This window comes from Panthera onca, chromosome A1 (genome assembly GCF_046562875.1).
Source record: "Panthera onca isolate mPanOnc1 chromosome A1, mPanOnc1 haplotype 2, whole genome shotgun sequence".
Taxonomy (NCBI): Eukaryota; Metazoa; Chordata; class Mammalia; order Carnivora; family Felidae; genus Panthera; species Panthera onca.
In genome coordinates, this window is record NC_138339.1 from 173,360,748 (window position 1) to 173,381,673 (window position 20,926).

Consider the following 20,926-nt stretch of genomic DNA (forward strand, 5'->3'; position numbering starts at 1 on the left):
CAAAAACACCTGAAAGGTTTGACTTCAGCAGTAATCTTGGTATACTACGGCAAAGATCAGCGATAATTTGGGCTTGCTCAGTGATTAGGCAATATGGAATTTAGTGAGTTACTTTTGGACAGTTTTAATTTGTATCAAGTTAAAATTGGATAATTTTGAAAATTGTGTATTATAGCATATCTTAATTGACTATAGAAACAGCAAATATACATACACAGTGATGTTATACTTGTGTTCATTGCAAAATGAATTTATTCTGTTATTTATACCATCATAATTACATGTCTCTTCTTGAGTTGATTATAGACATTTACAGGTTTTTCTGCTTTTAGGCATGAAGGAACTGACTCTCAACCAGACCTGGGAGATGTCATTGTTGTGATAAACAGCTTCAAGAGCAAAATACTGGAAGTGCAAGTGTGTGGGGCAGAAGCTCTTCATGGGTTTTGTTCTTAGACTAAGAATTCTCTTTTTTGTCCTTAATTGATTATTTGCAAACTAATCTTATAATTTTACTACCTAAAGTGTCATACTGGAACTGTGGCATGAAAGGCAGAAGAGAGTTAAGTTCATGAAAGAAAGGCAGAGAACTTGAAGGTAGAAGAAAAGGAAAGACTTTTTCTAAGTTAGGATGGGTCTGTCATATCTGTTGTATCCATAGCCAGATAGTGTTATAAATTAGGCTCTAGAGTTGAGATCAAGAGCACAGATTGAAAAGTTAGCCCTGAAAGAAAAAGTGATGTTTCTTTCATTTATTAAAAAAAAAAAAAAAAAAGATAGAAAAATAGTTTTTAATGATGGCAAATTTATTTCTTTGGACCAACTTACCTACTTAAAACTAGTAAAGATGTCGGATAAGTGTTTTTGAAACATCTTAAAAGCAATGAGGAACTGACAGTACCAAAATAATAAGAAAAACAAGGAAATACAAAACCAAAATTACAGGGAAAATAAGAGCCTAGTGAAGTAAGCACAGAAGCTTCTCTTGTCCTGAGAACAGTTGTCCATCCTGGTACTCCTGAACTACCATTTTGATTTAATTTGCAGGGTGATGGGGACAGAAAGTAAAATCCTGGACCCATATAAAGTGGGTAATCTGTTAGAAGACCCTCTCTACAATAAGCTGGCTATAGCTTCAGGGTAAGGATGAACCCTAGTAAATTATTCCACACAGTCTTTTAACCCAAATTTGTATCAGGCAAGTGGTCCAGGGAACCCTGAGCCTTGGATTTGCACTAAACTAGTTCCAGATTAATGAGGTTTTACAGACATTTGGAAGAAACACGTATATATCCCTAGAATAAGATTACTATCTCCAAATACACAGAGAAAACCAACAGAAACAAACAACAGAAAGCAGGCACATAAACACTTCCTGTATTAGAATTATTGACACAGACTCTGAAACAACTGTGCTTACAGAGTTTAAAGAAATGAGAGACAAACTTGAAAACAGTTGCAGGGACCAAAAAACTATTAAAAAGTGTATATCTGATTTTTTTTTTAAGTAGAACTTTTAAAACTGAGTGATACAATAACCAAAATTAAGAATTCAGTGGATAACTTTTACATGTCTAAAGAGAGAATTAGTGAGCTGAAAGGCCAGAAAATATTCCAAATGTAACAGAGACATTTAAAAAGAGTATAGTACAGCAGAGAGCATAAAAGACATAGAGAATAGAGTGAGAAATTTGAGACCAGGATTGCAGTGAACCTGGCTCTGCCATTCACTAGCTGTGTGACCTTGGACAGATTGCTTAGCCTCTTTGTTTCATTTTCCTCATCTATAAATTGGGGGTAATAATACCTTACATGTTTGTTATAAGGATAAGATAGTTCAGTTTGTAAAGTGCTTTATGAGTATTGAATAATTAACATCATTTCAAATGGAGTTCCAGACAATAATGAAAGAATAAGGTAAGTGTAACATTGTGTCAACTATACTCACATTAAAAAAGGAAAAAAGTATAATATTTGAAGCATTAATGGCTGAGAATTTTCATGAACTGATGGCTGTTACCAATTTGCATATTCAGAAAGTCCAGTGATTACCAAGCAAGACAATTTACACCTATGATAAAACTGCAGAAAACAGGGGCGCCTGGGTGGCTCAGTCGGTTAAGCGGCCGACTTCGGCTCAGGTCATGATCTCGCAGTCCGTGAGTTCGAGCCCCGCATCGGGCTCTGTGCTGACAGCTCAGAGCCTGGAGCCTGTTTCGGATTCTGTGTCTCCCTCTCTCTCTGCCCCTCCCCTGTTCATGCTCTGTCTCTCTCTGTCTCAAAAATAAATAAACATTAAAAAAAAAAAAAAATTAAAAAAAAAACTGCAGAAAACAAAGAGAAATCTTGAGAGAAACCAGAGGAAAAAGGAAAAATTACCTTCAAAGAGCTATAGATAGTCTGACCGTTGATTTCTCAGCAGTAAAAATGAAAGCCAAAAGATACTGGAATGATACTTAAAAGCACTCAGTGAAAAAAAGAATGCCAAGCTAGAATAATTTACCCTAAAAATATCTTTCAAGAGGAAACATAAAACAAGGTATTTTTGGACAAATGGAAAAAACTGAATTTGCCACCAGCACTCTCACACTAAAGAAAGTTCTAAAAGAGGTACTTCAGGCAGAAAAAAAAAATACCTCTAGTGGGACATTTGAGTTTTAAAAGATTAAAGAGAGAAGAAAATGGTAAATTATGTGGATAATTCTATGAACAGTGAATATATAAAACAAAAGTAATGTCTTAGAAGGATTTTTTTAAATATACAGAATTTAAAAATAACAATCGCATTTAAGCCATAAGATAAATAGGGTTGTTTTCAATAACATGTAAAATTCTTATACTGATCAGAGCAAGGGTAATGATTACTTTTAGACTTTCAGGCAAATATGAGTTTAATTTCTAAGATAACCACTAAAAGAATAGAAACAAGGCATAATGTCATAATAAAAAGGAAAAATGGAATGAAATAATATAAACAGACTAAGAAAGGAGAATAAATAAAGCAGAATATATGGGATATGGAGGAGGAACAAAATAATAAGTTAGAATTTAACCCAATTACATTAAATGTAAATAGACTAAATGTTTTAATTAAAAGACAAAGGTTGTGATATTGGATTTTTTAAAATTATAACTACATGTCATTTGTGGAAAGTACACCTCATACCTAAGAATACAACTTTAGGATGAAGATGAAAATAAAATACAAGAGTGGCAAAAGTATTCTAGGCCAATACTAAGCTAAAGAAAATTGGCATAGCTATACTAATACCAGAGATATAGGACAACAAGACAAATAACCTTACTAAGATAAAGTCATTTTACATATATAAGGCAGGAATAGAATTAGAAAGAGAAATTTATAGTTCTCTATCATGCTGGGATTATTTTTAATGCCCATCTCTCAGTACCTGATACAATAAACTGACCAAAATATCAAGAGATAGAGATTTGAACAGATTATAAATTTTGACCTAAACACATATAGAACACAACACCCAGTAACACCAAGTGAATAATCTTTCAAATACACATAAAATGTTATAAAAATTAACTTTGCATTTAGTTGAAAAGCAAGTTTCAACAAATTTCAGAAGAATGAAATTGTACAGGGTGTATCCTCCATCTACAGCGCAGTAGAGCAGAAATTAATTTCCAAAGATAACTAGAAAATACAATGTGGTTGTAATTTCTAAGATCCAATAACAGCAGGCTACCAAACCTCACACCTTACATATTGCCTAGATTCTAAACTACTGTATCACCAAATTTTACCTTGCATCCCATATCATAACCTATTCCTTATCACCTCTGCTTTTTATCCTGTGATCAGTTATACATGTTGCTCACATTCATCTTTGATTCTCTTCCTCCTGTATTGACCTTGATTTTCTTTCTCAATAGTAACACAGTCTCTTCTTGAATACATTTCTTTCTGGTCATTTCAGAAGAAAAACCCCACAAAACCCAGACCAGCTACTTAAGATACTAACTCAACCAAGCCCTATAGGACCAGCATTCCAGGAAGTTTTATCCTAGCCCTGCAAACAAGAAAGAAATACCATTTCTACCAGGCTGGGGGACGAGAGGACAGTTCCATCTTTGAGCTATTTTGACCATTGAAAGGCCGCTTAGGTTTTCTTGAGCTGAATTTTTGCACTCTGCCTATCAGTTCTAATTTGACTTCTTGGTCTATAGTACAGAGCAGGTTGAACTCTTTCACCATAGCCATCAAATCTTTGAGGTAATAATCATGCCCTACCTGAATCAGACCACCCACCTCGGTCCTTCTGTTGTTTTTTTAATAACACCGTTTTATCTCCTCACCATCCATCTCAGAATTATATCAAAAGACAGAAAAGGGAGAGCAGAAAAGATAAACAATGTTAAGGATCAGCCCATGAATTCCACAGCCCATGAATAGGAATTCCATAGAGAAAGAATAGACAATGGAGGAGGGGGACAATCCACTGGCTTGCTTGCTCCGTGGAGCACGCAACTCCTGATCTAGGGGTTGTAAGTTTCAGCTCCATGTTGGATGTAGAGATTCCTTAAAAATCTTTAAAAAAAAAAAAAAAAAGAGGGAGGGTATTTCACAGAGAAGGAGAGGGAATAATGTTCATAAGGGTCCATAAATTACCATGAGTGAAAGATGGCCCACATGAGACCCTAATAACTATCAGGGAGAAAAGGCAGGTCAGAGTCATAGAATGACACTAACCCTAGCGTCAGACTTTTGATTTTCAAAATGAATGTTACCAGACAGCAAAACAAAGCCTTTAGTATTTTGAGGAAAATTATTTTGAAGCTAGGATTCTTTAACCAAATTCTTAAAGTTATTTTCTGAAGAGTGAAGGTTTAGAAAAATTTTTCACACCCCTTGAAGATGTTTGCCAGTCCAATGAAGATGAAGACCAAGAAAGAGGAAGATAGGTACATCAAGAAATGGTGAAATTAATCTGAAAAACAATGCAAAGAAATCCTTGAAAGAAATAGGCAGTTAATTACTGAGCTCTGGGAAAAAACATTTCCAAGAAGACAGGAATTCCAGGCAATGAACATGAATAATAAACTGGGAAATATTGGGTATGTGGTAAGGAAGAAACATATCTCACTACAAGGAAAAATAAATGCAATAAAATTCCAAGAAAAAATGTTTCTGTGTTGGTGGGATGTAAGAAAACAGAATCCATTTGAAATATCCAGAGTCTCCCATGAGTGGCACGATGGTCAGGTTACTATAACTGCACTGAGGAAATACAGCTGTAGTGGCCTTGCAGACTCTGCAGTGAATAATAATTACATCTTCACAATAAGCACTATTTGCTGATCTTCAAGTTGTAAAATAAACGTAGCAAAATGCAGTAGATACAATTATGTTTACCAGCGTAAATGTAGGTAGTACCTATCCTTATATGATGCTAAAGTAAAAGTTCAGCTAATGTAAGGTGGGAGGCGGAGGGAAAAGGTAGAAATGCCATTAGTATTCTTATCTTACATGCGAGAGAAACCTGAAATTGTTGGAACAAAAAATAGACATTTAAGTATTATTTGAAGCTACAAAGATACTCAGTAGAAGAACTAATGGTAATGATACTACTCCCAAAACTTCCAGACAAAGAGAGGCAGACCAATAGAAGGGAGCTGCTTGTCTGTCGTCCCAAAGAATGAAAAATACCTAAACTCTGTGGTTGCAGATATGCTGGTAGATAAAGCCTGAAGTTGAAAAATCAGTAAATACAAGTATAAGCACATTATTTAACAGAATGGAGGTAACCACCAAAAGAGCTAACGATGAGATTGAACTGATAATTGAAACCAGATTGTGTCTGTAATGTACTAAGATCTTCCCTGGCTCCGTCACTGCAACTGTCTTAGATTTACAGGGGTCACCTTGCACTTTCTAACTTTCTAAGCACGTTGCATAATACTTAAAGCTGCACAATTCTAAGATTTTTCTTTACCGTGCTATCTAGGTGCAAAAAAAGCCAGACAAAATTAAGGAAGATCTCCTAACCGATAAAGATGAGAAGAAAAAAGGAATGTGGGATTCTATTAAAAGGTAATTACCAGTGAATATTTTAACATATAATGATAGATCCATCAGGAGTCTAGTATGTGGAAGGCCTGCAGATGGTAAACATCTAAGTAACGCAGAATCTCTCTTCATGTGGGGTGAGATTGATACACAAGTGTTGATAAAACGGGATAGGAAACGAGCTATAAGACAGCTGAAAATCAAGTGCCCTGAGAACCACAGGAGAAGAAGACTTTAGTTAGGAGGAACCTCAGGAAATACTTCTTGGCTAAGATGCGCTCTAAAAGATGGACAGGACTTCAGAAGTTGGAGATAGAGAGAAGGTACCTGGTTATATGAAGTCAAAGAGATTAAACAGAAAATAGCCCAGCTTAGCTAGAACACTGGGGCATTGAATATAATAGGGAATCTATAAATTAGGTCAAGGCCTAATCAAACAGGAATCGATGTTAATAATATTAATAAATATTAATCAAAACAGGAATATATTGGCTCACATGTAGAGAGTCCAGGAGTAGAGCTGGCTTTGGGCATTCGGGTGACGTGGCCTAGGAACTCTTTTTCCATGTCTTAGTTCTATTCTCTATGCCTCCCTCATTTTCAGAGAAACTTTTACAAGGAAAAGTTTGCCATCTTTCCATATAGTGCCAGCAAAAGTTCCAGGGCTGACTCATTAGTCCAGTTGTTAGCCATTTGTCCCAAACTGAACTGGTTCCTGTGACTCTAACCACACTTGGGTCGTATGCCCACCTCTAGAACGAGTGGGCAGGCCTGTCGTAGACTCACAGAATGCAACTGGAGGAGGAATGCTTCCCCCAGAAAAATACCAGGCGATTGTTACTAGAAACGTAAAGGACATTAGATGGGCAAAAACAAAGGCGTCTGCTGTAGATCCACATTGTAGAGAACTTTGAAAGCCAGTTTTAGAGATCTGAGCTTCATTTGATTTATGAGAGAGAACCACTGAGAGATTATTATCTCCCAGAGATAATTTCTATCAGTTGTCTATTTCTGTATTTCTGACTTTGAGCCAGCCAGATTCAGCAACCTAAGTGGATTGTGTTACGCCAATCAGGGGCACTCCTATCATTGCGATCTTGCCCAGTTTAGGCCTCTTTTTCTGTAGTTGGTGCCTTGTTTGATAAGAATGGTGTTCTTGTCCCTTTATGTGCATTGAACTATTACTGATTGAGAAGGTCTCAGACCCCCTCATTTTGAGATCATCTGGAGAGTAGGTATATTTGACGGGATAATGAAGCAGAATGTGAGCTTTTTAAAGAGTATCTCTCCATAATCTTCCATTAAAACCAGAAAGTGGAGACAAGAATGAATATAGGTAATTGTTAAACAATAGCATGGCACTTGCTGTACAGAAAGGGTACCAAAAACAAATACCGCTGTGTAGGAAGGGAGAAAAGACATGTTCAGGAGGGAAGCTCCTTCAGCTTACAGAAGTATTGTGTATATTATCATGCTGTCACTTTTTTATCCAAATTTTAACCCTAACTTGGAGTATCAACTGTATTTTTCTTATTTGAGAGATTATAATAAGATTTGAAAAATACTCTGTCATAACAGTTCCTATTTGGCAAAATACATCTGTGGTGATTGTAAGTTATTTTTTTCCAAATTTTAGTCGTTCTAAATATCTGTGCCTATAAAAATGAAAATTTTAATTAAATACATTTTTACACCTGAAGAAAACAGAAATTATAATTATGAATACTCCAAATAAAAAGATTCAGTAATTTTGTGTATGAGATGGAGCTTATTTTGAGAGGCTTTCCTACTTTTATTGCATATTAAATTTAGTATGCATATTAAATTAGGTATGTAAAGTGTGCAAATGCAGATTAAGAACTTGTCAATCACTACTTTTTTATTCCAAGTTTCACAAGAAGTTTGCATAAAGAAAAAGATGAAGCAGACGTTCTAAACATTTTTTCAGTTGCTTCTGGCCATTTATATGAACGCTTTTTAAGGTAGGTATATTTTTTATCAAATGCTTTGAAAAGTGGTTCAAAAAGAATTTCAAAAGTTCAGAAGAATAAAAGAATGTACAGTGAAAAGAATCCCACCTGTTTCCTTATTACCCAGTTTCCTTCCAACAGGAAACCGATATTATTTTTGTAACTTGCCAAGGATGTATGTAGATAAGCATATATATCTTCTTCATTTTTTAACTTCTTTTTACTTAAGCAGTAACAAAGTATATGTTGTTCTGCACCTTGCTTTTTTCTTTTTTTAACCTAAGATTATGAGAGAAGTATATCTTTAAAATGTAGTCGAATTTCTTGAGTTTAATTGATTTGGAATATCAGTGTTCTTTAAGGCTAGGAAAGGAACATATTTTAAGACAAAATAATATGTGAGAAAAAATATATATAGTAAATTTCCCTTTTATTTTATAAGAAGGAGGAGGGGGAATAAGAGGAGAACTAAATTCCGAACCTTAGGGCTGTTGTTTTTAACTTTTCATATAGAAGGATATCAGAGAATTCCTCAAAAATATTTGAAGATGTGATATTCAAGTATATGTCTATATGTGGTATATTAGATACATCTGTCTCTTTTCCAGTCAGAGGTCTGGCGTAGCAAAACAAGTGACCTATCCCATGAATTTACTAGTATACATCATTCAGTTCTTCCAGTTCTGTATACTTGACGTTAATGACAAAGTAATAGAGTGGAGATTAGAATGTAATCAACTAAACAAGAGTATTTCAGAGTCAAGTGGAACAAACAAAAAGCAATCAATTTATTCTGTATAGTGTGTGTGCATGTGTGTGTGTGTGTGTGTGTGTGCGTATATATATATATATATATATATATTGTGTGCATATATATATATATATATATATATATATATATACACGCACACACACCTCCTTACACATTACATACTTGATAAGTAACCATAATTTGTGAAGGTGCTTCAGTCTATTTCCCCATAATTCATAGTGAAAAATTAATGCCTTTAAATAATTATTGCATGTATATATATAATAATTAAAAAGCCTTAGGAAAAGCAGGATGAACTCCTATTAATATTAACTTACTGGGTTAAATGTTCCTTTATACAGAATTATGATGCTTTCTGTTTTACGTAACACCAAAACACCTGTGAAATTCTGGTTTCTAAAAAATTATCTCTCACCAACATTTAAAGTAAGTACATTAACCTTTTTATTATAGAGTGGTTCAATGTTTAAAAGTAAATTCTTTATGTCATTGTAAGTTCATGACATTTTCAGAATGAGCCTTTTGAAATTACTGTTTCTAATTTTAAAGTTTTGGTATTCATTGTTTTATCTGGCTTAAGAAAAATGTTACACTGTTTTTATTCAGAGAAGTGTTTAGGAGGACAGAAGGAGATGGTTTATTTTTAAGTAAACTCAAAATCAGAAGGATTAGTGGTTTTTCATGATAATATAATTAAACTTGGCAGTGAAAGATATGTACAGATTGTCAATAAAAAGAATTAGATTCTGTCATAATTTTACAAAGATAGACTAGAACAGTAGTATCCAGAGAACATGAAAACTGTACCATAGGAAGTAGTTCGATAGTCCCAGGAATAATAAGGCTCTTTGATCTTTCTGCAGCACGGTGACTGCTGTGGTAGTGGTTTGGGGACTATATTCAGAAGTCTGAGGCATTTTATCCTGAGAAGTTTTCAGAGGGCCAACAGTTGCTCCCCTGTACTCAGCCTCACACTCTTGCTACAAAGTATACCCTGTTTCCCCCTATTCTCACTGCGGACTAATCAGATTTCATGCAAGTTAGGGTCTCATTCAGTAGCAGTTCAAAGGAGTTCTCTTTTTCTAAACCAAAGCCAGCGGTAAAAGCAGAAATAAAAATAGCCAGCCATGTTGTTATTCCTTAATATTGCCAGGCACATTGCTGAGTGATTTACCTACATTATTTGTTCTTCATAAAGTTCTATTCACAGAAAACCAAGACTCAGAAATTACATAACCAGCCTGCACAATGGGGAGGTATCCAAGTTCACCTTAGGTTCAGTGATTAACTAGAAGGACTCACAGAAATAAGGAACACCATTATCGGGGTGCCTGGCCCGCTTGGTCGGTTAAGCTGCCAGCTTCAGCTCAGGTCATGATCTCATGGTTCGTGGGTTTGAGCCCCGTGTCAGGCTCTGCACTGACAGTGTGGAGCTTGCTTAGGATTCTCTCTCTCTCCTTCTGTCTCTGCCCTTCCCCCACTTTTGCGCACTCTCTGTCTCTCAGGATAAATGAATAAATTAAAAAAAAGAAAGAAAAGAGTGTCACCTGGGTGGCTCAGTCAGTTGAACATCCAACTTCGGCTCAGGTCATGATCTCATGGTTCATGGGTTCAAGCCCCACATTGGGCTCTGTGCTGACAGCTGAGAGCCTGGAGCCTGCTTCTGATTCTGTGTCTCCTTCTCTCTCTCTCTCTCTCTCTCTCTCTCTCTCTCTCTCTCTCTGCCCCTCCCCAACTTGCTCTCTCTCAAAAATAAGCGTAAAAAGAAAGAAAGAAACACCATTATGCTCACAGTTGCAGTTTACAGCAAAGCAGTACAGGTTAAAACAAGCAAGACAAAGAGACGTGTAGGGCAGAACAGACCCAGAGCTTCCAGTTGTCCTCTCCCAGTGGGTTTGGCAGCAGCGCTTATTTCTCCCAGCAAAAACGTGACAATACACATGGAGTATTGCCAACCAGGGCAGCTCACTCAGACTGTGGTGTCCACGGTTTTTATTGGGGGTTGGCCACATAGACCCAGTTGACTGCCACAGTGTTACCTTTGCCTCCAGCCCCTGGAGAGGTTCAGCTGATACGTTGTGGCTCACAGTCCCAGCGGTAAGTTGCATTGTTGGCATAGACTATTTGGTGTTGACTGAGGCAGGACAGTAGAAGGCATAGAGGTTACCTACCGGGAGCCTGGGACAAAGGGTCTAACCTTTCTCTGAGCAAGCTTTGTCCTTTAAAGCAGAGTCCTGAGATCAAACAGCTAATTCAGCAGATAGCTGAGATCTGATCCAGGCATGCTGCCCTCACAGCCTGGTGCTTAACCCTCACGTAACAGCATCTTCGCAACCACCAAGAGTGCCGCCTCCTGTGTGCATTTAGCAGTAGATAAAACCGAAAAAGAACCCATTCATATAAACAACAAGTCCTACTAGTTTGTCAGCAAGTTTTTGATGTTATCCTACTAGGCAAATACTGCATAAGGGGATTGGTTAATTTTACATAAACTGAGATAATACAATTGTAAGATTCTCTCAGCAGGAAATATACCATTCAGTAGAAATATAGTGCTGTGTCTGCATAAAGGTCTTGTTCTCCCACATGGCCAAAAGTAATACCATATCTGAAATAATATTTTCCTTCTTTTTGGAATTTTGTTCCTTTCCCTTAAAATGTTTCTTTTTGAAGCTTTTCATGTACAATGTGTACAAATCGTAAGTGTGCAGCTTTGATGAATTTTTACAAAGATAAAACACCTGTGTAACCAGCAATTAGATATAGAAATAGAAATTACTAGTACCCTAGATCCTTTCCTTCCAATTTTCAAAATGTACCTCCTCTCTTCCTTCAAACATTTAATGAATTCTGCCTGCGTAGGGAATAGTCCTTTCCTGACCACACAGTCTGAAGTTACAGTCCCTTCTGATTTTTCACTCTGCTTCCCTTCCTTTTTTATTTTTTCCTAGCTCTGTCTTCTATAGATAACTTACTGATTTCATTTAATCCACCCACCACCTCTAAAATGTAAGCATCATGAGGGCCACAATTTGTATCTGTTTTGTTCACATCTGTATCCCTAGGACCTAAAATAGTGCCTGGCACATAGGGCATGCTCAGTAAGGGTGGAGCCCAGTGCAGGGCTGGAGCTCATGATCCTGAGATCGAGAGTCCAACATTTAACTGACTGAGCCACCCAGGCACCCCTCAGTGAAAATTTTAATACATATTTGCTGAATTAGAAAATTTTTCTAATTTTTCCTAATACATATTTTTAAATTTTGAAATCAAAACAGTGATTCTCAACAACTGGTCTAGCCATAATTACAGCATTATAATTCATAAATAAAAACCAATGCTTATGCTAAGGAACATAATTTAAATCTACGTTGTTCTTACAAAAGCAAGGAGAAAATTTAAGTATATAACAAGCAGCTAGCTACAAATGAGAACTGAGCAGGAAAAAGCAAATTCTCTGTGTGCTAACCTGTCTTTCCCCACCCCTTTACCATTCTCCCTCTCACGTGGGGCTCTTGAACCAAACTTAACCAACAGTGTATTTCATTAACTGCTCTGGTTTAAACAGAATAAGATACTTTAAGTCTCTAAGACTCTGAATCAAATATCAGATATTCACACCCACAATGACTACCCTGCGTTTTTAATCCTTGAATTAGATAGTCATAAATCTCAGACATGAAACTCATGGGGAGAACCTAATTCATCAATTTACAACTCATTTTGTGGTTTTTTGCACCCCTCTTCATGTTGTAGCTGTCTGACCAGCCAGTATGTTGACATAAACATAAACTGTTCGCTGTGTCGATGTTCCAAGATCCAAATGCTTTTCCTTTATAGTCAGGCTTTCTCAAGTCAAACAGTAGTGATAAAAACTAGGGGAACATTGATCTTAGTTGATAAGCTTGCTAGTTAATATGGTGTACCTATTTTTTAATGTCATTAGATCATATAGTTTTATGTATACTTCTATTTTGATATTTGTCAGCATTTTCCTATTCCTCATTAATAGGTATAAGTTATAGAAGTAGTTTACACTTTTTTACCAATTAGTTTGTAATAATTTATGGTAAACTCTTTCAAATGTTAAATTGTTCTCTAAACATATGAACATATTCTTTGATTCGTGTGTGTGTGTGCGCATTTTTAGGAGGTGATTCCTCACATGGCTGAGGAATATGGGTTCCAGTACGAGCTAGTGCAGTATCAGTGGCCCCGCTGGCTTCACCAGCAGACGGAAAAACAGAGGATTATTTGGGGTTACAAAATTCTTTTCCTCGATGTCCTTTTTCCCCTAGCGGTGGACAAAATCATTTTTGTTGATGCTGACCAGGTAATAAGATTAACTGTTGCTTTCAGTAATACTTAAACTGTGTTTGCACTTCTGAGTACAGGGACTCAATTCATGTTGCTGGTGCTCGTTATTGTCTTTGTTGCCCTGCTGCATAAATGTGGAAGACGTGAATGTGATATGTAAGGAAAGTATCTTCAAAAAAAAACGGTCAGAATTCCAGGGGAAAATCCAGTGTATCACAAGCAGTACCATTTATTATTTGGACATTGCAGTTTTCTCTCTGAAGTGGTAGTTTTTTGGTTTTGGTAATTAAAAATAAGTACTGAAATTAGTCATGATAAAAGTAGTTGTGTGAGTTCCTATGAATGTATGAGCTGTTTGCTTAAAAGGAGCTATGCTTCTTGCTGAAAAAGTTGGCGATTACAGACAGCTCTCCTCTCTTGCTTGTACCTCCCACAGCATTCTTGGGCCTTTAGCCAATAGCCAAAACCTCATCATCCTTACACTTAAGGGGGGAAAATGTCCCAAATTTATCCCCCAAAAACCCATTCTTTCAAAACTTACATATCCAAAAATTACGACTTTTCCCCTTCCCTCCTTGCATTGCCTGCCTTTGTGATCACTAGTGGGAAAAAATATTTGCAAAATACACAGAATCTTTAAGAAGAACAGTAAATAATAATGTTATATAAAATAAGTACACAAGTTAGTATTATATTTAGGACAAAAGTGTATTTTCAAATCCTCTATTAGAGTTTACTTGTATTGTTAACTCTATTGTTGTTTTTGTGTTAGTTTCCAAGTTGACAAATATGAATCATTATCCTTAAAAATGAAGAAAACAGGAAAATGTGGATAACGAACTAAGCATTTCAAAACATATTGTCTAACATAAAACATATTTCTCCTACCTTCCCCCAGCTTACACAGTGACATTTTCCAGCAGGCTAGAGTCTATTAAAAACTGGAACACGCTAATGTTATTTCATTAAAGCCATTGAGGATAATTAAGAGGTTTTTCTTCATCATTCAGACTAATATTGGCCAATATAAAATACTGGAGATTTATCATAAAAATGATTTTGAATTATTAATCCATACCTTGATAAACTAAGAGCGATGAACTTGTGAAATATTTAATTTCTTCCCAAAACGCATATTGTTTAAGAAATCTTGATTAAGATGACATGACAGACTATTCTTATTAATAAGACCACTGTCCTATAGACTAGGCATATGCATTTTAGGTTTCTCTTCATCTGTACGAACAAGAGAAAAGGGAACTTCATAAACTCCCTACTGCTTGAAAGAGCTGTGAGCGGGGAGCCTGGGTGGCTCAGTCAGTTAAGCGTCCAACTTCAGCTTGGGTCATGATCTCATGGTTCGTGAGTTCGAGCCCTGTGTTGGGACTCTGTGCTGACAGCTCAGACCTGGAGCCTGCTTCAGATTCTGTATCTCCCTTGTTCTCTGCCTCTCCCCCCTCACACTCTGTCTGTCTCTCAAAATAATGAACGTTGAAAAACAATTTTTAAAAAAGAAAGAGCTGTGAGGAAAACACAGTTCTGTTTCTACAGTCAGGTGACAATTTGAGATTCACGTTAAAAAGTGCTTATTATAATAGCATAATGTTATATTATTGTACAGGCTTCATCAGAGAAACTGTTTTAATTATTTAGATTGTAAGACATGACCTAAAAGAACTCCGAGATTTTGATTTGGATGGAGCACCCTACGGGTATACCCCATTTTGTGATAGCCGCACTGAAATGGATGGGTATCGTTTCTGGAAAAAGGGATACTGGGCATCACATCTTTTAAGAAGGAAATACCATATCAGGTAAGAAAATCCATACTCTTACTTTTTAGTAACCAAATAACTTACTGGATCTCAATACTCTGTTTTCTTAGAAATCAGACAATTATGACAACCAATTGGTGTTTGCTATGTGCTAATCGCTCTTACAAGACTTTACATATATATATTTTTTAAACATAGATTCATCTCTTTTTAATATTTATTTGTTTGTTTATTTAGTTTGGGAGAGAGGAGCAGCACAAGCAGGGGAGGGGCAAGTGGAAGAGGGAGAGGGAGAATCCTAAGCAAGCTCTGTGCCATCAGTGCAGAGCCCAGCGCGGGGCTCAATCCCACGAACTGTGAGATCGTGACTGGAGTTGAAATCAAGAGTCAGACACTTAACCAACTGAGCCACCCAGGCACCCCAAGACTTTACCTGTATCAACTCATAAAATTTCTGTGACAACCTTTTGAGATACTGTTATCAGCCCCATGTGATAGATGTTTCAGAGGGATGAAGCACTCATGTAACTTGCCCAGGCTTACGCTGTTAGTGCGTAACTGAGCCAGGAGTTAAACCAAGTAATAGAACTCAGGGGAGAGGCTCCTGACCACAACAGAAGACTTAAACTGGTTTGTCATATAACAAAATGAACATGCTGTCTTCAAATATGTTGTTTTGTAGAGCCATGAGTTCCATGGTATCTTGGAAAAACCTGTGGTGACTCTAAGAGGATATGGATCCTAACAGTATTATAACAAACTTCAAACCCTTGGAAACAGTTTTAGAATTGGGCGAAAATTTAGGAAAGGACTTGTTATTAGACCCAGGGATATCTGAAGTCAATCCCATTACTGTAAATAGTCACTGGGGGAAAGTAAAAACACGTGAACAACATGAGCCACCAAAGACTGTTCACCTTTGCAGTGCCTTGTATGTAGTGGATCTCAAGCAGTTCAGGAGAATTGCAGCCGGTGACAGGCTCCGGGGCCAGTACCAAGCTCTCAGTCAAGATCCAAACAGTCTGTCAAACCTAGATCAGGTAAGTAGAACGTTCTTAGACTCATTTGCAGTGCATAGATCCAGACTGCTCCAATTCCCTGCTTGTAAACTTTAAAACCTTATATTTTCAGCCTCTCCCTCCCTTTCCATTTTGGAAAACAGTTTGGGGTTTTCTTAAAATTTAAACTTAAACCTACCATATGACCAGTTATTCTCTTTGAAGGGAAATGAAAGCATATGTCTACACAAATACTTGTGCATGAATAGTAGCAGCTTTGTTTGTCAAATCCAAATCCCACAACAATCTTGTATTCATTATCTGTTGCTACCTAATGACTTACCTGAAAACCTAGCCACTTACAGTAACTGTGGGTCAGGAATCTGGGTCTGACATTGCTGGGCATTCTGCTGCAGTCTCTCACAACGCTGAAGTCTTTGTGGACCCAGGGGTTGCCATCTAATCTGAAGACTTGACTGGGTCGGTCACTCACATGATTGTGGGCATGATTCAGGGCTTTGTCACCTGTGAGGCTCATTTGCCATTTAAACTTCCTTTAACGCAGGTGCCAGCAGTCTTTACCTAGAAAGCCCCGAGCATGCAGAAATGTGAGAATTCTCCTGGAGCATTGTTTCCTAACAGGGACACGAAAGGTCACCTCCAAATCTGGAGAGCACAGCGATGGCAGCCATAAACAGCAAGAGCAGGCACGGTGTGGGTGATCGGTCGCCTTGTTTCAGGTCAGGCAGAGGCATTGAGGCTATCCGCTTGGGGCAGTGAAGAGCGGTGGGTTTCTGGGCTTCCCGCTCCATTCCTGACACGAGGGGTGAAGTCCAGCGCAGCTGTGGGCATAGTTCTAGGGCATGGATTCATCATGACACAAGATGGTTGAGTCAGATTAAATGTTTACTAGCTTAAAAATAGATATTTTAGGGGCACCTGGGTGGCTCAGTTGGTTCAGCATCTGACTTTGGCTCCAGTCATGATCTCACGGTGTGAGTTCGAGCCCCATGTCGGGCTCTGTGCTGACAGCTCAGAGCCTGGAGCCTGCTTCAGACTCTGTGTCTCCCTCTCACCCTCGCTCTCTCTCTCTCTCTCTCTCTCTCTCTCTCTGCCCCTCCCCCTCATGTGCGTGCACACTCTCTCTCTCAAAAATAAACGTTAAAATTTTTTTCAAATAGATATTTTAGATCTGCATATGATTCTTCGGACCCGTTTTTAATTTAATTGGCCTCATCAACCTCATTCCCTCTGACTCTAATTTCTATACCTCTGTGTTTAAATCATTTTTCTTCTATAGGATCTTCCCAATAATATGATTTACCAAGTGGCCATTAAGTCTCTTCCTCAAGACTGGCTGTGGTGTGAAACCTGGTGTGACGATGAATCCAAACAGAGAGCCAAAACAATCGATCTGGTGAGTGCGTGTGTGTTGTCATTTGTGTATAAGCAGATGTGAAAATGTTCGAATAGAAGTATCTTCTCTTTTACAAATGGAATGGCACACATGTGGCACACTGCTGCTTAGTCTATTTGCTCTATTTACTTAAGTTGGCCAAGTACAGGGCTGTCTCTGGGGGACCCCAAGGTCACCCCCAAGTTTGCTGAATTACAAGAGGACTCAGAGGACTCAGAATATCATCATACTCATGGCTATGCTTTATTCCAGTGGGTACAGGGCAAAAGGGAAAGGATGTATGGGGCAAAGTCCAGAGAAGACCAGATGCCAGCTTCCAAGAGCCCTCTCCCCATGCAGCCTCACAGGGCAAGCTTAATCCCTGAAGCTATAAGGAATTTCACAGCACATGTGAAGTGTTGTCTACCAGGGAAGCTGATTAGGAACCCAGTACCCAGGATTCTTATTGAGGGCTGGTCCCATAAGCACGCCTCTGCCTGTCACATACCAGGCACTTCACACTTTAAAAGCTTATAATTCGCAACATCCAGAAGGAAAGCACATGTTTGGCATAAACTATGTGGTTGGCACAGGTTAGGCATGGTGAGCCATTCTCATCAGGAATGGTGGGAACACTCCTGAAACCCAAGTTCCCAGATGCCAGCCGAAGCCCCTCCTTGCAAGCAGGCCTTTCCAAGGATAGCGATCTCAGGCTTGCTGGGTTCCTCTTTAATGCACAGCGGCATCTGAGAGAAAGACCATGAGCTGCTGAAATGTTCCTGGATTAACTATCATCTTAATACACAATCAGTTTGGTTCTCCTGCCAATGTTTTTCCCAAATGTGTCTACTTGAATTATCCTATACATGTCTGGGTTTTTTTTCCTTCCTTTTGAGAAAAATTTTTAACTTTTAGTTTTAAACAGTTTATGCTCTATTTCTCCTAGACATGAAATATTTCAAGCTAATGTATTGTCTAGCTATCTTGAACTTACATTCCAGTACTATAGTGTCTTTAATAGTTATATCGTCATTCTTTTTCTGACCATGTTGTTTTTATGTGCTAATTTGAGTTTAAAATAATTATTTGTAAGATCTTCCGTTAAAAAATAAACTATCCAAATATTAGCATTCATGCAGTTTTGAACATAAGAAGACAGGACAATAAAATCTAGGGACATTTTTCTAGGTACGTGTAGAAATGTATAGGAAAGTGGTAGCACGCCAACTTGTCAGATTGCCGTCAAAGGTGATAGAAAGCAGAATCGAGGTGGCATTGTTAAGAAGAAAGCAAGGGAATTTTCTAAAGAGAGACCAAGAACCTTACTGAACATAACTCATAAGATGTTAAGGTTGTGCTGTGACATATAAGGTTGTGACTCATACATTAGTGACATACGGTCTCCTTGGGATCTCTAACACTTAGGTTAACATGAGCTAACTATAACAAACCCCAGATTTCAGTGGTGTCACACTCACCTAAGTCCAGATCTAAGTGGGTGTTGTCAGTGAGTAGCTTCCCTGTCCATCATGGGACCAGCCTCCATCCATCTTGTGGCTCCTTCATCCTCTGAGGTGCTGTCATCATCTGTAGCCATCAGAAACTGATCTGTCCAGTATGGCAGCCACTTGCCACACGTGGCCATTGAGCTAAAATATTGCTGATCTGGGGCGCCTGGGTGGCTCAGTCGGTTAAGTGTCCGACTTCGGCTCAGTTCATGATCTCATGGTTCACGAGTTCAAGCCCCGCGTCAGGCTCTGTGCTGACAGCTCGGAGCCTGGAGCCTGCTTCTGATTCTGTGTCTCCCTCTCTCTCTGACCCTCCCCCCATTCATGCTCTGTCTCTCTCTGTCTCAAAAATAAATAAACATTAGAAAAAAAAATTTTTTTAAATATTGCTGACCTGAATTGAGATGTGCTGTAAAGTATAAAATACACACTAGATTTTGAAGACTCAGCACAATAAAAAGAATATAAAAATATAAATAGTATTTATATTTATTACATATTGACTGATAGTGTTTTTGATATATTTGTATGTTTATTTCAACTGTTCCGTTTATACTTTTATATGTGGCTACGAGAAAATTTAAAATTCCATCATATTTCTGTTGGGTAGTGTTGATCTGGAGGGGAGAAAAAGAGTATGAGGAATGCTTCCTGACTCCTAAAAGCTGCGGCCCCTTGGTGGATTCGTTGTGGGACCACATTTAGATGTAAGGGCAGCTAAGAAATGTCATTCCCAGATGGGCAGCTGCTACTTAGTGATAGGTCTACATAGAAAAAAGATGGCATAAATTTTCATGGACAGGTAGCCATCCCTCCCACAGAAACACTTAAAAATGAGAGAACATGCTAATTTGGGCCAACTTCTTTGGGAAAAAAGTTAAGGGAATGCAGACAAACCCCAAGGAAATGGCCCAATGAAGAGGAAAAAGCATGATTAATGGTATCAAAGGTGAGGATGAGAGCATTTATGAATATCATGGTACCATCTCGGCTCTGTTTCAGTCAACCTGGGCATTATTGACATTTGAGACCATATAATTCATAATTGTGGGGGGCTGTCCTGGGCCCTGGAGCATGTTTAGCAGCATCTCTGGCTTTACCCACTAGATGGCAGTAGTGCCCCACCACCCCCCAGTCATGACACCCAAAAATGTGTCCAGACCTTGCCAAAGCTCCCCTGGGGGGCATGATAACCCATGTAAGCACCACCAATATAGATGGGGGGGGGGGGGGGGGGGAGGATTGTAAGACAGAAAACTAAGGGAAACACAGTATTTTAACAGTTTCTGACAGGATTAAAATGGAAATAGTTCCATTATCTTTACTTTATAGAACATAATGCCTGTAAGGTTAATTTCTGCAGAGAAAATCTCCTTTTCCCACTTCAGGAATATAATACTATAGGAAAAAATACACAATGGAATGAAGTGAAAATATTTGATGAGGAAGGGATTAAGACAACAGGCTCGGGGCACCTGGGTGGCTCAGTTGGTTGAGCGTCCGACTTCGGCTCAGGTCATGATCTCGCAGTTTGTGAGTTTGAGCCCCGCATTGGGCTCTGTGCTGACAGCTGGGAGCCTGGAGCCTGCTTCAGATTCTGTGTCTCCCTCTCTCTCTGCCCCTCCCCTGCTAATGCTCTGTCTCTCCCTCTCTCTCAAAAATAAATAAACATAAAAAAAAAAAAAAAAAGACAATAGGCTCATGGCTCGTACATAACCAGTAGCTCTCCCATAAGGAATTAGGGAGAAAGCAAGTTGCGGCAACTACAAGATGTCGCATGAAAGTGAGCTCAAGATGTGTTCTCTATTAATGTCTTGTAAAGAGCAAATGGGATGCTTCTGGAACTTTGTGACATTTGTCCTCCTCCATAGTCCTTCATGTCTTGGTCGATGGCATCTCCATTCTTCATGTTGCTCAAGCCCCACACTCTGGGGTCATCTTTGACCTCTCTCCTCACACCTCACATCCAGCACATTAGCATCTTGTCGGCTGTACCGTCACATACATCCAGAATCAGATCCTTCTCCTGTTCACTTTGCCTTTTGACCTCTTAATTTCCCAAGAAACCCCATAATAGGACCAACTGCTCGCTGAGTCGTTTACATCGGTCAGATATCCGTGGAAGCATAGAGATTATCTTATTTCAGCTTCCT

General features: G+C 38.3%; 1 protein-coding gene across 2 annotated transcripts in view; it reads left to right on the forward strand.

Annotated features, from left to right (window-relative positions):
* UGGT2 (UDP-glucose glycoprotein glucosyltransferase 2) overlaps nt 1-20,926 on the forward strand; it is a 189,188-nt gene that overhangs the window by 159,163 nt on the left and 9,099 nt on the right. Inside the window, exons 30-37 of one of the 2 annotated variants that reach the window (XM_078432418.2) lie at nt 333-417; nt 5,976-6,061; nt 7,927-8,019; nt 9,121-9,205; nt 12,930-13,112; nt 14,750-14,910; nt 15,797-15,911; nt 17,170-17,286. In XM_078432418.2, coding sequence (XP_078288544.2) covers nt 333-417; nt 5,976-6,061; nt 7,927-8,019; nt 9,121-9,205; nt 12,930-13,112; nt 14,750-14,910; nt 15,797-15,911; nt 17,170-17,286 — 925 coding nt within the window. The remainder of the gene's footprint in view (nt 1-332; nt 418-5,975; nt 6,062-7,926; nt 8,020-9,120; nt 9,206-12,929; nt 13,113-14,749; nt 14,911-15,796; nt 15,912-17,169; nt 17,287-20,926) is intronic. The other variant, XM_078432421.2, reaches the window with a different exon arrangement.